Source organism: Schistocerca piceifrons, chromosome 1 (assembly GCF_021461385.2).
Source record: "Schistocerca piceifrons isolate TAMUIC-IGC-003096 chromosome 1, iqSchPice1.1, whole genome shotgun sequence".
Taxonomy (NCBI): Eukaryota; Metazoa; Arthropoda; class Insecta; order Orthoptera; family Acrididae; genus Schistocerca; species Schistocerca piceifrons.
Window position 1 is genome coordinate 277,956,372 of NC_060138.1, and position 13,876 is coordinate 277,970,247.

At 38.7% G+C, this 13,876-nt stretch overlaps 1 protein-coding gene across 1 annotated transcript in view; it reads left to right on the forward strand.

Annotated features, from left to right (window-relative positions):
* Nucleotides 1-13,876, forward strand: part of LOC124711413 (UDP-glucosyltransferase 2-like) — a 113,981-nt gene that overhangs the window by 80,402 nt on the left and 19,703 nt on the right. Inside the window, exon 7 of the mRNA XM_047241511.1 lies at nt 8,417-8,639. Within this exon, the coding sequence (XP_047097467.1) occupies nt 8,417-8,639 (223 nt within the window). The remainder of the gene's footprint in view (nt 1-8,416; nt 8,640-13,876) is intronic.

The window sequence follows — 13,876 nt, forward strand, 5'->3', positions numbered from 1 at the left end:
CTCTGAAATCAGGTAATCTGGGATTTCCAAGGACTCTCCATAGAATAAAAATAGGTATCATTGACCAGGTCTCTTCTTATCTGCCAGACATAATGTAAGTCACTGTCAGGAAAGACAGTGACAGAAGCATATGCATCAGCTATCTCCAAAACATCTGGTACCAATTCCTCTTCCACGTCCTTGATTTTACCAGATTGGAGCTGACTTCTCAGGTAGGTTTACCAAGTCAAATAAATGGAAATAAACTGATAGTATTTCACACTAAGTAACTGATCCACTATGCTGTCACCAAGGCAGTACTGACTGCTAATGCTTCTGATCAAAGGCATAATTTTGTACATGGAACATCATGTGTAATGATCTCCGATAGCGTGAAACCAATTCAGTTGACACTAGTATCATGAAAATTGCCTACCACCCCCAGAAAAATGGCCCCAAGGGGTGTTTTCATGGTAGATGCACCATTTCTTGCTTTCCAAAAGCACTTGACTCATTTCTGCACTGATGCTTATTGTCAAAAGTATGATTATATGGGGTAACAGTTGAAATTTGTGACTGAATTGAAGACTTTTTGGTAGGGAGGACACAGAATGTTATCCTGGATGGAGAGTCATCATCAGATCTAGAAGTAACTTTGGGTGTGCCCAAGGGAAGTGTGTTGGGACCTTTGTTGTTTGTGTCATATATTAATGACCTTGCCAACAACATTAATAGTAAAATCAGGCTTTTTGCTGGTGATGCAGTTATCTATAATGAAGTACTATCTGAGAGAAGCTACATATATATTCAACCAGATCTTGATAAGATTTCAACTTGGTGCAGAGACTGGCAAATTGCTCTAAAAGTTCAAAAATGTAAAATTTTGCATCCTATGACTGTAATATCAATGAGTCACTGTTGGAATCAGCCAACTCATACAAATACCCATGTGTAATACTTTGTAGGGATATGAAATGGAATGATCACACAGGTTCAGTCATGATTACTCTAGGGATATACTACAACCCCTTACATATCACTCACACATATCACTCGCATGGGGATTGTGAGGATAAGATCAGAATAATTACTGCATGCACAGAGGCATTCAGACCATCATTCTTCTCGCACTCCATATGTGAATGGAACAGGAAGAAAACCTAATAATTGGTACAACGAACTTACCCTCTGCCATGCACCTCATATTGGTTTACAGAGTATAGATGCAGATGTAGATGTAGGAGATAAAATTGCTGAGATATCATACATTTCCTTGGCACGAAGTCCAATCATAGTCCTGAGGTGCACATCAATTATAGAAGCTTCCAATACAAGAAATGCTGAGATCTGTTTGATGATCAGAATGAGTCAACAGAAATAACTCCATTTGAACATTGCAGCCAAAATGAGGATGTGACAAAATGACCTGAAAATGAAATCTGCTAACACTGCCTTATGGAGGATTTCTAACGAGCTCCTGCTCCAGGAAGCTGTAGTCCACTCTGAAACAGCTGGTCACTTTTTGGCAAGGAGGGTATGTAGGAGTACTCTCCATTGGGGTTGATAGTTCAGCTCTGTCTGTACTTCTATTTCTGCTTAATAAATGTACTCTCAGTCTGAAATGTTCTTGTTGATGATCCTGGTCATGTGATTGGTATTAGGGTTTAGATTCTATGTGATACCATCATGTAATGTATATGCTGATGTTATAGGAGTCTGAGATGGTGCGATGTTCTCCCCTAACCAAAACAACAAACAAATTGTAATTTATTGCTCCTACCATATTTCCATTATAACATAGAATGATGACTAATCAAAACAAAGGAAAATTTCAGAAAAGACAAGGTTGGAAACATCACAGAATCAGAAGAACAGACAGAACATCCTCATAATAAGTTTCTGATACTTTGTTACCTTATGGGAGAAACCGTGTCTTGAAGACAAGTATAGTGATCTGCCATATGAAAGTTCCTCCTTTTTGCATACTGGGAATCCATCCCCATCAAACTCTAGTCACACTGAGAGTCCAGCTTTCTGCATGCTGTGCAAATTTCTTTCTACTCAAACGATTCTTACAAAGTTTTACATAGTTTAAAAACATAAAATGAAAAATAAAAACTGTTACTGAGCTAGGAAAATACAGACTCATCATGTAAGAGAACTCAAATGTAGATTATAAGAATTTACTCACAGACAGGAAATATACCCAATTAAATTAAACAACAAGTTCAATATCTTAGAAAATGAAGATCATACATGGATGAAATGATCAATTGTTTAATAAAGATACTTAGTAAAAAGGCAAAAGATGTCACAGGTATGAAGGAGGTGATATGTCATGTTGAAAAAGGCAGCTATTAAACATAGGAGATTAAACAAGTGATAATTGAAATTTGATGAAATAAATACTTTCCAAAAATATCTTTGAGAGGTATCAGAATGAATAGTGAAAATGTGATTAGCAAATAGTTGAAACAATAAGAGTTTGAAGAATATTAAACAGAAGATTATGTTGAACAGGCACCATGCAATTAATTCATCAGTCAAAATAACAGATGACACAGTAACTAACACAGAGAGAAAATTGTAGAAGCAGTCCCAAATTTCTTTAATTGTTCCCATATTTGAAGAGCTGGATCAGAAATTTAGATAATTAGTAATGAAAATGATGAAATTTGTATGTAATGCAACATGAGGTTAATACAGGTATTTAATATATGAAGAAAGAAAAGGAATCTGGACATGGTGTTTCAATAAAAATGATTAAAAGTGGAGGAGAAATAAAACAAAAGTAGCTTTCAAAATTATTTACAGAATGTATGTGAAAGAAGACAATTCCTCAAAACTGGAAAACTGTTGCAACTGTTCTACTTCACAAGAAACTTTGAAAGACATGCTATAAGAAAATTCAGACCAGTCAACCTTCTCTACATATTATACAAGGTATTCAATACAGTTATCACCAACCATACAAAGGAATGAGCTGGCTTCACAAAAGGATATAACATAACACATCATTTACAGGTTCTGAGCAAAGTTATAGAATGGTGCAATGAGACACAATTATTGATTTTGTAGTACTTTGAAAATGATTAAGATATTATGAAACAATTTCAAAAAAATCTGAATTGATGGTCCTTTGGAATTAAGGTACTGACCCAACAAATGTCCATTTATTGAATAATATCTATGCCAGTCCTATAGCTTCATACACATCAGACTGCAAATTGAAATGTAAACAGTGCAAACATAAATAGCTGCTGCAAAAACAACATAAATTATCAATTAAACCATGAACCATGCAGAAGCAGCCCTTATTAATATACATTGCTTGAAACAATAGTGATGCACCCAGAAGGGAAGCCCACCTGGTTAGCCATGTGGTCTAATGCACGGCTTTCCAAATTGGGAAGGAGAACCTGGTCCCCAGCACGAATCTGCCCGGCAGACTTGCATTGTGGTCCGGAGATGGCCAGTCCGTGGACAGTTTTTAGGAGGTTTTCCATCTGCCTCAGCAAATGTGGGCTGGTTCCCCTTATTCTGCCCCAGCTACACTATGTTAGCGATTGCTGCGTAAACAAGTTCTCCATGAACGCTTACACCACCATTACTCTACCACAAAAACATCGGGGCTACACTCATCTGGTGTGAGACGTTCCCTGAGAGGGTCCACTGGGGGCCAAACCACACAATAACCCATGCTCAGGCACCAACTGGTTGTAATGAAACGCATAGAAGCCCTCTTCCATATGGATGTCACAGAGATGGCAGCCTTGGCCTCAAAGTATGACAGCAGGAATCCATTTTGGTCAATGACCAAACTCACGTGCATCATCCAGAAGTGGGATGATGGCTGCACGGGTTGGCATCACTGGCTGGACCACAAGAGATGCAGGAGTGTCTGTGGTTGACGCCCGTGGAGCAGTTCAGCAGGTCTGTTGTTGCTAAACAGCATGAACCAATAGGAAGACAGAAACTCATCCAAGGCAACGTTGGATGAGGACTAAGTCACATACTTTTTAATTTGCATTTTGAATGTTCTAACTAACCTTTCAGTCTCACCATTGGACTGAGGGTGGAAGGGTGCGGCGAAAATGTGGCAAATACTGTGGGCATTGCAGTAGGAGTCAAACTGCTGTGACGCAAACTGAATGCTTTTATCAGACACCAACATTGCCAGAAGTCCTTCAATGGAAAAATAAATATTGACAGGGCTGCCATGGTGACAGAGGCTGAAGTTGATGGACAATGACCATCATATGGGAACTGAGAGAATGCATCAATTACTATTAACCAGTATGCATTAAGGAAAAGGTCTGCAAAATAAATGTGGAGATGGTTGTGGCCACAGAGACCATGTTGCCTGTGGGGCAGCTTGCTGCGATGAGCATTGATAACATACCATAAATAAATGAGTGATGTCACCATCCAAACCACACCAAAAAATGTGATGTCAGGCTAACACCTCACTACATGACAACCCCCAGTTATCTGTGTGCAGCAATTGCAGGATCTTTGAATGGAGGGCAAAGGCAACCACTACAATTACTTCCCATAAAATCAGATCGGTAGTACTAGCCTGCATAACCCAAGAATAGTGATTGGAAAACCATTGACAGTTTGTTGAGCACATTCATCAACATGGAAACAGAGTAGCTCCCTCCCCAATCAAAAACTGGGTCCAGACCATCTGGAAGATGGGAGAATGCATCAGCAGTTGCATGTTTAGCCATGGGGTGGAAGTGAATCTCGTAGTTGTGCCGAGACAGAAACTGTGCCTAGCATTGAAAGTGATGCACTGCCTTGTCTAGCAATGATGCTGAGGGGTTAAACAGTGAAACTGATGACTCATGGTCCATGGTGAGGTTGAATTTTACACACTACAGGAATACTTGAAACTTCTTTAAGGCATAAACAATGGTGAGGCCGCTCTGAGCCATCAGAATATTTATTAACTAACACCATCCCCATACCATGCTGGGATGCATCTGTTGCTAAAACTAAATGTTGATCTGGTTGGAAGGTTATGAGGCAAGGTACAGATTGTAACATGGACTTCAGTTTGGAAAATACCATTTCACATGCCAGCAACCGGTGCAAAGACGTGCCTTTATGCAGCAAGGTATGTAACTGTTGTGCAACTGATGCCACCTCTGGAAAAAAACTGATGATAATAAGCAATCTTGCCTTAAATCAGGATGTGGAAGAGGCACGATGGCAGAGACATTCTGACAAAGGAGCTTGATACCAGCACTAGAGATCTCAAACCCAAGATAAACAATAGAAGGCTGAAAGAAGCAGCCCTTTTCGAAATTGCATTTTAACCATGTGGCCTGTAACACCGAAAGGAGCATTCATAAGTTGTTGAGATGTTCAGCAGTGGAGGAGCCAGAGACTACAATATCATCAAGATAGTTGGCACAGCCAGGCACAGACCTCGTGAGTTGTTTGAGAAACCATTGAAACTCACTGGGGCACTGGTCATGCAAAATGGTAACCAAAAATATTGATTCTAGCCAAAAGGGGTACTTCAACCAAGAGCTGTTGAGAGTCAGCATCAACGGGAAGCTGAAAATATGCATCAGAGAAGTTGATATTGGAAAAATACTGGCCACCAACAAGCTTAGCAAAGAGTTTGTCATGGTGAGGCAAGGGACATGTATCAATGATAGACTGAGTATTGACAGAAACTTTGAAATTGCCACAAGGGTATAACCATCCCAATGGCTTCTTGACAATGACTAATGGGGGTAACCCATTCACTAGATGTAATCGGTTGGGTGATCCAGGGGGCCATGAGGTGGTCAAGCTCCAGCTTGACTTGGTCACGGAACATCATTGGCACCGGGTGAGCCTGAAAGAAATGGGGTCTGACCAAATGTTTCATGATGATGTGGCCTTTGAAATTATTGGTACAACTCAAACTCATAAAAAATGGCAGAAAATTCAGAGCTTAAAGAGTCAGGTTATGTGTAATGAACTTGATTAGACATGAGATTAACTTCATCAGAAATAGGAAACCTGAAAAGGTTAAAGATGTCCAAACCAAACAAATTTTCGGTGCATCCATTGTTCACTGCCAGAAAAGTCGGTGGATGAACCACAGATTTTTATGTGCCTGGGGCCAAGAAACTACCTAATGGTGGAAAGCATTGCTTATTGCAGATGATTAATGTACATGACAGTGGTGCTAGAAGGGAAGAACCCAAGTCCATGTACAATGAGTAATGACACGGCAGCGCCAGTGTTGACTTGCATGTGCAAAATCTTTTGATAAACCTTGACATCAATATAAAGTATACTGGGTGCAGTGGAGATTATTAATACACAGTTGACATCCATGTGAGCATCTGCAATAAGCCACTGGAATTTTGCTGCTGCTGCAGGGAGTTGGGCCATCCATCATGAATTTTTGCTCATGCACAGACCACTGCCACCGTATTGTCCCCCTGTGAACCATCCAACAAACAGCAGCGGGAAGTGGATTGAACTTCTGCAGCCTCCCACCATGATTCAGTTTGAGTACCTGCAGCCCTCAAAACCTCAAATTATTGTGCTATAGTCAGAATGTCGGAGGGGGAGGGGTTTTCATATTGAAGGGGCCTCTCATGAACCTCATGATTGTGTGTCAACCAAATGATTGCATCAAGAACTGTTTTGTTGGCATACAACTCCTTCTGTACATCAATGACAAAATGACAGTGACAGCTTAAACTGTGAAACTCAGCTGCCCAAGTCTTATAGGAGTGTTCGGGTTTCTTGTGACACGTACAACTCAACTCAACAGCAATGATCTGATCCATTTACAGTAGTATTTCAAAAGAAGGTCACACATGTTATCAAAAGGGAGTCAAGATGGATCCTGCAGGGGGTCCAGTTGGCAAAGGAGTAGATACATGCAAGCCAATAATCAAGACAAAAAGAAAGCATGGTATAAGGCAACATCAGTCAATCCAAGTGCATGAAAATGCTGCAGCAGCTGTTTTTTGTAGGCTTCCCATTCTTTGACAGACTCATTGTAAGGTGGAAATGGCTGGGATAGTGCAGCAAGTGATGTAGATTGAGACAGACTGATCTGGCCAAAACAGAGGCAAGCATCTGCAATACCACAGTTTGATTGTGTTGCACTGTGGCGAATGCCTTCTTCTGTTGACTGAGATGCTGTAATGCTACAGTAATAACCCCCTGCTGATCAACCAGCCGGCATAAAAACTCATTAGCAGCACTGCCAGACATCACAGATACAATGGAGGACCAACCAGAGTCTGAAAACTGCACAGAGAAGAATCACACACTTGTCATCAATTGTGTTGTAACTTGGACACACAACATGACCAAGAATTTAAGTACAGTGTTGTTAGAATGTGGCAAGTATGCCAATCATCATAGCATACACTGAACACAATAAGATGAGGCAAATGTATGCAGGCAGTAATAAGACAATAATTGAGCATGAGCACAGTGTTGCAGTGTACAAATAGGTACCCAACCATGGCTGGCTCTATTGAAAGTTCACTATATTGCTCTTTTGTGGCACACTCTAATGGATGACAACACACTGCTAACATGTGGCTTTGAAGTGTGCATGCATTACTTCAGTGAGAAAACGATTTTGCAGAGACCAGTGTATATAGTGGTGTATGTTGATGGATGCAGTGATAGTCTGTCTTTCTAGTGTATCAGAGGAGGCAGCACACATTGTCAGACTTTATTGAATCCACACCTAGATATATATTGTGCTACTCTTGAACTGGAACAGTACTTGTGAAGTACAATTGCTGCTTCTTGACAATTTGAATGTACTGAATTCTTTCCCTTGACCTTCTTCCACTAAGCACCATCCATAATGCATGAGTCTTCACTAGTCTCAGAGCTCACACTTATTTCTGTAGCTGGATGCCTTCTTGAAACCACAGTGTCATCTTAATCTCAACAGAGCAGTGTAAGGTATGCCAGCTGTCTGTAAAAAGTTTTAAATCTCTTCCACAGCTTCTCATGTTATCCAACCTAGTCTTGTTGATAGCATATGGATCTTTGTGAGTACATTGATTTTCATAAACATCAGTCATATTCATTAGTGCAAAATCACAACATGCTTTCTTTTGATACTAGAATTAACGCATCCCATGTAGTGGTCTCTTTTTCAGTTCAAAATACCCATTCCAATATGTGTAGTTGCTGGAAGGCTCTGATGAATCACCTACAGCTGGTAGCAATCCAGTTTGTTAATATGAGATTTCCTTACCTGTCTTATTTAATAAACATTATCATAATATGGATGGAAAATAAGCCTCTGTTTGTATGTATCCTTATTATTTATGACATTTATCCACAGCTTTTGTGGCAATCTTTGTAACTGTAAGATACAGTTACATAGTTTTTGTAAATATACTATCAGAAATGTAGTTGGAGACTATGGGACATGTACGTTGTACAGGAGGTCCGTGAATTCCTGGATGGTGCAGAAGAAGGTGCAGTGTACTTCAGCCTGGGTACTAATGTGCGAAGCTCCCTACTGCCTGCAGACAAAGTGCATGCAATTATAGAAGCACTGGGTGAACTTCCACAGCGCATTCTCTTGAAGTGGGAGACCGGGAAGCTACCTGAAGTGCCACCCAATGTGCTCACCTCTAACTGGTTTCCACAGCAGGATGTGCTTGGTGAGTATTGCCCATGGTTGTGCCAACTGTCTACACACATATGCATTATTCAAAATGATAGTTCTAAAATAAAACAGGTTTTTTTTCGTTGTGGCAAAGACATACACAGTATGCAGTGATTGGCACTCCCATAACCTATTGCCTTTCAGTAACATACATATGTGAGGTCCACTACTCACTGCCAGAAGCTTTATTGTGTTGTCTACTTCAGACTATGCTGTTATGAGATAGGATTTATTTAACAAGAGATGGTAAAACAAAATAAGCACCATTTGGTATAGCCTAAAGCAATCCAAGCATGTCTCGGAAAACAGCACTTACACTAGGATAGCACTTGGAGTTCAGTACACTAATGCAAAAGATTGCAGCTGAATTACACAGAAGAATTCAATTTCGACATTGACAGTCAGTAGAGAAAGCCACACTTTGGGTTCTTGTCCCAGGGGCATATGACTGTAGTTATGCCTCTGCCACCCAATGAACATCTGCACTTGAATAGGGTACCTGGATATTACCATACTGATGTTGGCATGGCCTGACCCATGGAGTATAGAGAAGTATGTGTATGGGAATGAATCTGTATGAATTCAGAAATAGTTAAAATATAGAGACAGCATACAGAAAGTAGAAAAATGAAATTCCACATTTAAAAATATATTCACACATGATGATACTACCACATGAATGTTTAACCACTGGAAACACTCACAAACAGAGATATTGATATTAGCAGCACTGATAATGAAAAACAGTCAAGGTTAGTTAAAGTGTACAAAGTACCAGGTCCTGAAAGGATCCTTGTTACATTTTACATGGAATATGTCACAGGATTAGCTCATTTCATAGCTCATATTTACTGACAAAATCTACTGCAGTGAATAGCTCCAGGTAACTGGAAAAGAGTGCATAAAATAGCTCCAGGTAATTGGAAAAGAGTGCAAGTAAGCTCTATTTACAAAAAAGCTAAAAAATCAGATTCATGTAATTACAAACCAGTACCACTGATGTCCAATTGTTGCAGGATTCTAGAAAATATTATAAGCCCAAACATTAAAAACTTCCTAAAGGTAAACAAGTTTCTATCATAGAATCAGCACATATTTAGGAAAAGCTATTTGTGTGAAACACAGTTTGCTTTATTTTTGTATGTCATCTTGCAAAGAAGAGGTGCAATTTGTAATCTCCCCTTTGACACATCATTTGTTGATTGTTTCCTTTTTTGTAGTTAACTTTTTAATAAGCTTAAAAAGGAGTAAGATTTACAATTAACTTTTCACTTGTCTTCTTTTCTCATAGCTGGCTCCAGTTCTTCATGTCTAGGGGCAGATTCTTGAATCTGAAATTTTTGAAGTTATAGGTTCTCATGGTTCCAAATGCTGTAAATAATGCTGAAGTATTGCCTGAGCTGTAATTTCTGTTTTTATATTAATTTTATTCTCTCACAATTTTCTATATCACACTCTCTTTATAATTTACACTTCAACAAAACTAAAAATTAGATTGTTGTTGCCATAATTAAAAACATGTCCAATCACATCAGAGGCATGCCCTCTACTAATCCACTCTGTGGTACTAACAATATCCCAAAGAGTTTACAAATTTTCTTGACAAGTGACTTTTTATTAATTTCTATACCACTATTTGATAAGTGAATCCAGAAATAAATTTCATATTTGTATTAGATTGTGTGATTAATAATAGAAATTTTAAGTGGGCTGAATATTTCGTAATTTAAAATGTTTCTAAAAGAAAAGTAATTTTAACTGTACATTCAAAGCTAGCACATATCAATTGTAACAACGAAAATACAGTAATTTCTTTTTATACATTTTAGCCTGAAACAAAATACATTGTGTACAAAAACATGAAGTTGTTTAGAAAAACAGTTGAGATAATATTAACCTGTTCAAAAACTCAAAATTATTTTTGGTATGGACTACTCCTGTTGATGAAAAGTAATGCTAGAGGAGGGTGTTCCTTTACAAAGTGAACAGGTAGATTCTGTCTTCCTAGATTTCTGGAATACATTTGATACCATATCACACTATCACCTAATAATCAAGATATAATAATATGGAGTACCTTCAAAAATACATGATTGGCTTCATGAATATGTGACTAATAGGACCCAGCATATTATATTCAACAGTGAATATTCCACAAAAATGAAAGCAACATTGGATGTGTCCCAATAAAGCATATTAAGACCTCTAACATTCTCAAAACACATAGAAAATTATCACAATAGATCAGTAACACTATAAGATTGTTTACAGACTATGCTGTTGTATTTAGGAAAGTATTGTTGCTAGACAATTGTAAGGAACTGCAGAAAGACTTGGACAAAGTTTCCACTTGGTGCAATGAATGCCAACTCTCTTTAAATGTAGATAAATGGCAGCTAATGCTTATAACAGAGAAATAGAACCTGATAGTATATGACTACATCTAATCAAGACTTTCAATGCACTATGAGCAGTATTGCAATATTCTTCAGTGTGTCATTAAAAAGGCAAAACCCATGCACTACGCACAAAAAATTCAAAATTTCAATAATAAGGTGAGGGCAGTTTGAGCATTATTAGACACTACCCCAATAAACTCTGCAAGACAAATGATAACGAACCCCTAAATGGCTGTAACAATGAGACAGATGATACAAAATTAAAATAATTGGTTACTTAAATTCTTGTGAGCAATAGCTGACAGACATAAAAAGCACAGGCAATAAGCTTACTTCCAGAGATAATGCATACTAACCACTATACACCAGTTTTGCCAACTCATCTGTTACAGAGGTCACAAGAATCATTACATCACTAAAAAATAGTACTCTTCTGGCTGCAATAATATCTCAACTAAAGTACCAAAATCTTGCCTTATTTGGTAACACCACCCTTGAGTCAAAGAGTATTTTATAAAAGACTGAAGAACACAGTAATAACAACAACATACAGATGTGGAGATAAGCAACTGTTTTCTAATGACAGACTGATCTCACACCTTGATATGTCCTCAAAAATTTTGAGAAAGCAACTTACAGCAGAATGCTGAACCAAATTTTTTAATAACAGGTCGGTCTGGCTTTTGTAAAGGCTTCTTTCCTGAGAATGCAATGTATGATTTCACAAACATATTTATCATAGAGCCAAACAACAAAAATTACCCTGTTACATTTTCTGTGATATTGGTAATGCTTTTGACTGTGTAGATCATAAAATTCTTCTGCAGAAACAAAAATGGTACAGCATTAAAGGTTTTTCCCTTGCATAAATGGGGTCATAAGTAAGAGGCGACTGTTGGGAGGGCAGAAGTAGAGGTGGTTCTGTGTCAGGAGATAATCTTCCAATTCACTCCTTGTCAGTTTCTCTCAGAAGAAAGGTGGTGAACTGTTATCACCAGTAAGCACAGTGAAAGAAGATTCAGAATTAGTTGTTTATTTCCTTATGTTACAAGCTGTGTCTTAACCAGCTGTTGACACTGGTTGTCGATGTCTATCAAGGTATTGCATCATAAGCAGCCTCAAGTCCACTCAAAGTAGCCGATGCTGTACACCCATTCCTCATCACCTGCTGCTACGATGGTTGCCACACATGGTGGTTTTGGCACTCACCGTATCATGATGCTGCAGCCATGAGAAGGAGGTGCATGTGTTGAATTTAACACATGCTGGTTTGGGAGCTGCTCTGTTCCATACCCCACTCTTGGTCATTCTTCATCATCTGTTGAACCATGATGAGGATTGTCATGTAGCCATGTAATAAGATGATCCTGGCCTGCTGATTAGGTATGCCTTGGCCCACCCACCGAAGTATCACAAATGCTAGTGTCCTGAACCAGGATGAATAGGAAGAATGCCTATATCCACCCATCTCTGACAGTGGCAGACTGTGGTGTTGAACTCTGTGACTGGTGATTAAGACAAGGTAACCATCTCTCCCCACAGCAGCTGTTATCCCTCAGTAGCATGCAGGAAATCTAAAGCAGACTTGTGCCAGATGTCACTTTACTGAAATCAGGGAATGGAGTGCAAACATAACTATGCCATCAATCGGTCTGACAAACTGCCTTACAAGTTAAAGTGCTAAGGTTTTTATGCAGCTAAGTAGTGGATAATGTTTACCTGAATCCCTTGTCACGACAACATAGATCTCGCTATTACAAAGGTGCCTGTGGTTCTCACTCAGCCATGCTTGCTTAAAGAGTTTGTTGTAGTATAAGACTGGTTTGTAAAAGCTCTTGGCATGCATTGTTGTATTAGCAGCACCATTTCTTTCAACATGTAATGAAGGTGAAGTGATCCTGTCTAGTTGCCCTGCCTTCCACATTTCTGCTGAGGTCCAATGTCCAGCTCACTAGAAATGCCACACCTGGTGGTGAAATGTTATTCTTCACACCTACCTTGTTTCAATGCTGCCATAATGTAAACAATGTAGCTTTGCTCTGGTACTTAGAAAATTTTAACTCTTTGCTGCCTTGTACAAGGTTGCCATGCAACATACCACTCTCCTCTAATAAATTTTATGGCTCCTTGAAAAGGTTTAATTCTACTGATATGAACTGCTGAAATTCATTTTGGTAATTGTAAATTTAAGTTTACAGGTAACTTTACTTTGACCATCTGGTAAGGACCTAAAACTTCTTCAAAAACGTTTTTGGCTTACCCTTCAGAATGTAAGCGTTCTCAAGCAAGATTCATTGACCTATTCAATACAATGGTAAATTCCTCTTACTTAACCCCACACACTCTTGAAGTTCTAGTACTTTTGTGTTGGTCCATTTTACCTTTTTATAGGCTTCTTTTCTTACTTTTGTTGAATCACATCAAACGGAGATGGCATCTTGTATCCATACAAAACTTTGTAAGGTGATAATCCAGTTCATGTGTGAGTTTTTGACTTGTGGGCACTCACCACAAAATCTAAAAACACATCCTAGTCTAGATGTAGAGAATTCACATAATAGCTTAGCATCTTTGATATATTCCTATGAACTCTTTCCATGTGACCATTTGCCTGTGGGTGGAATGGACTTGCACATAATTTCTTAGCTTTCAGTAAGTGACACAACTGCTTAATGTGATCATACATCAAATTTGTCCCTTGATCCATAATAATCTCTTGCAGTACCCCAAATTTAAGTATTTAATGATATATCATAGTGTGAGTTGCTGTGCTCACTTTCTGTTCTGGTATTGCTATCATTACTAAATACCTAGAGAAGTGTTCAATAATTGT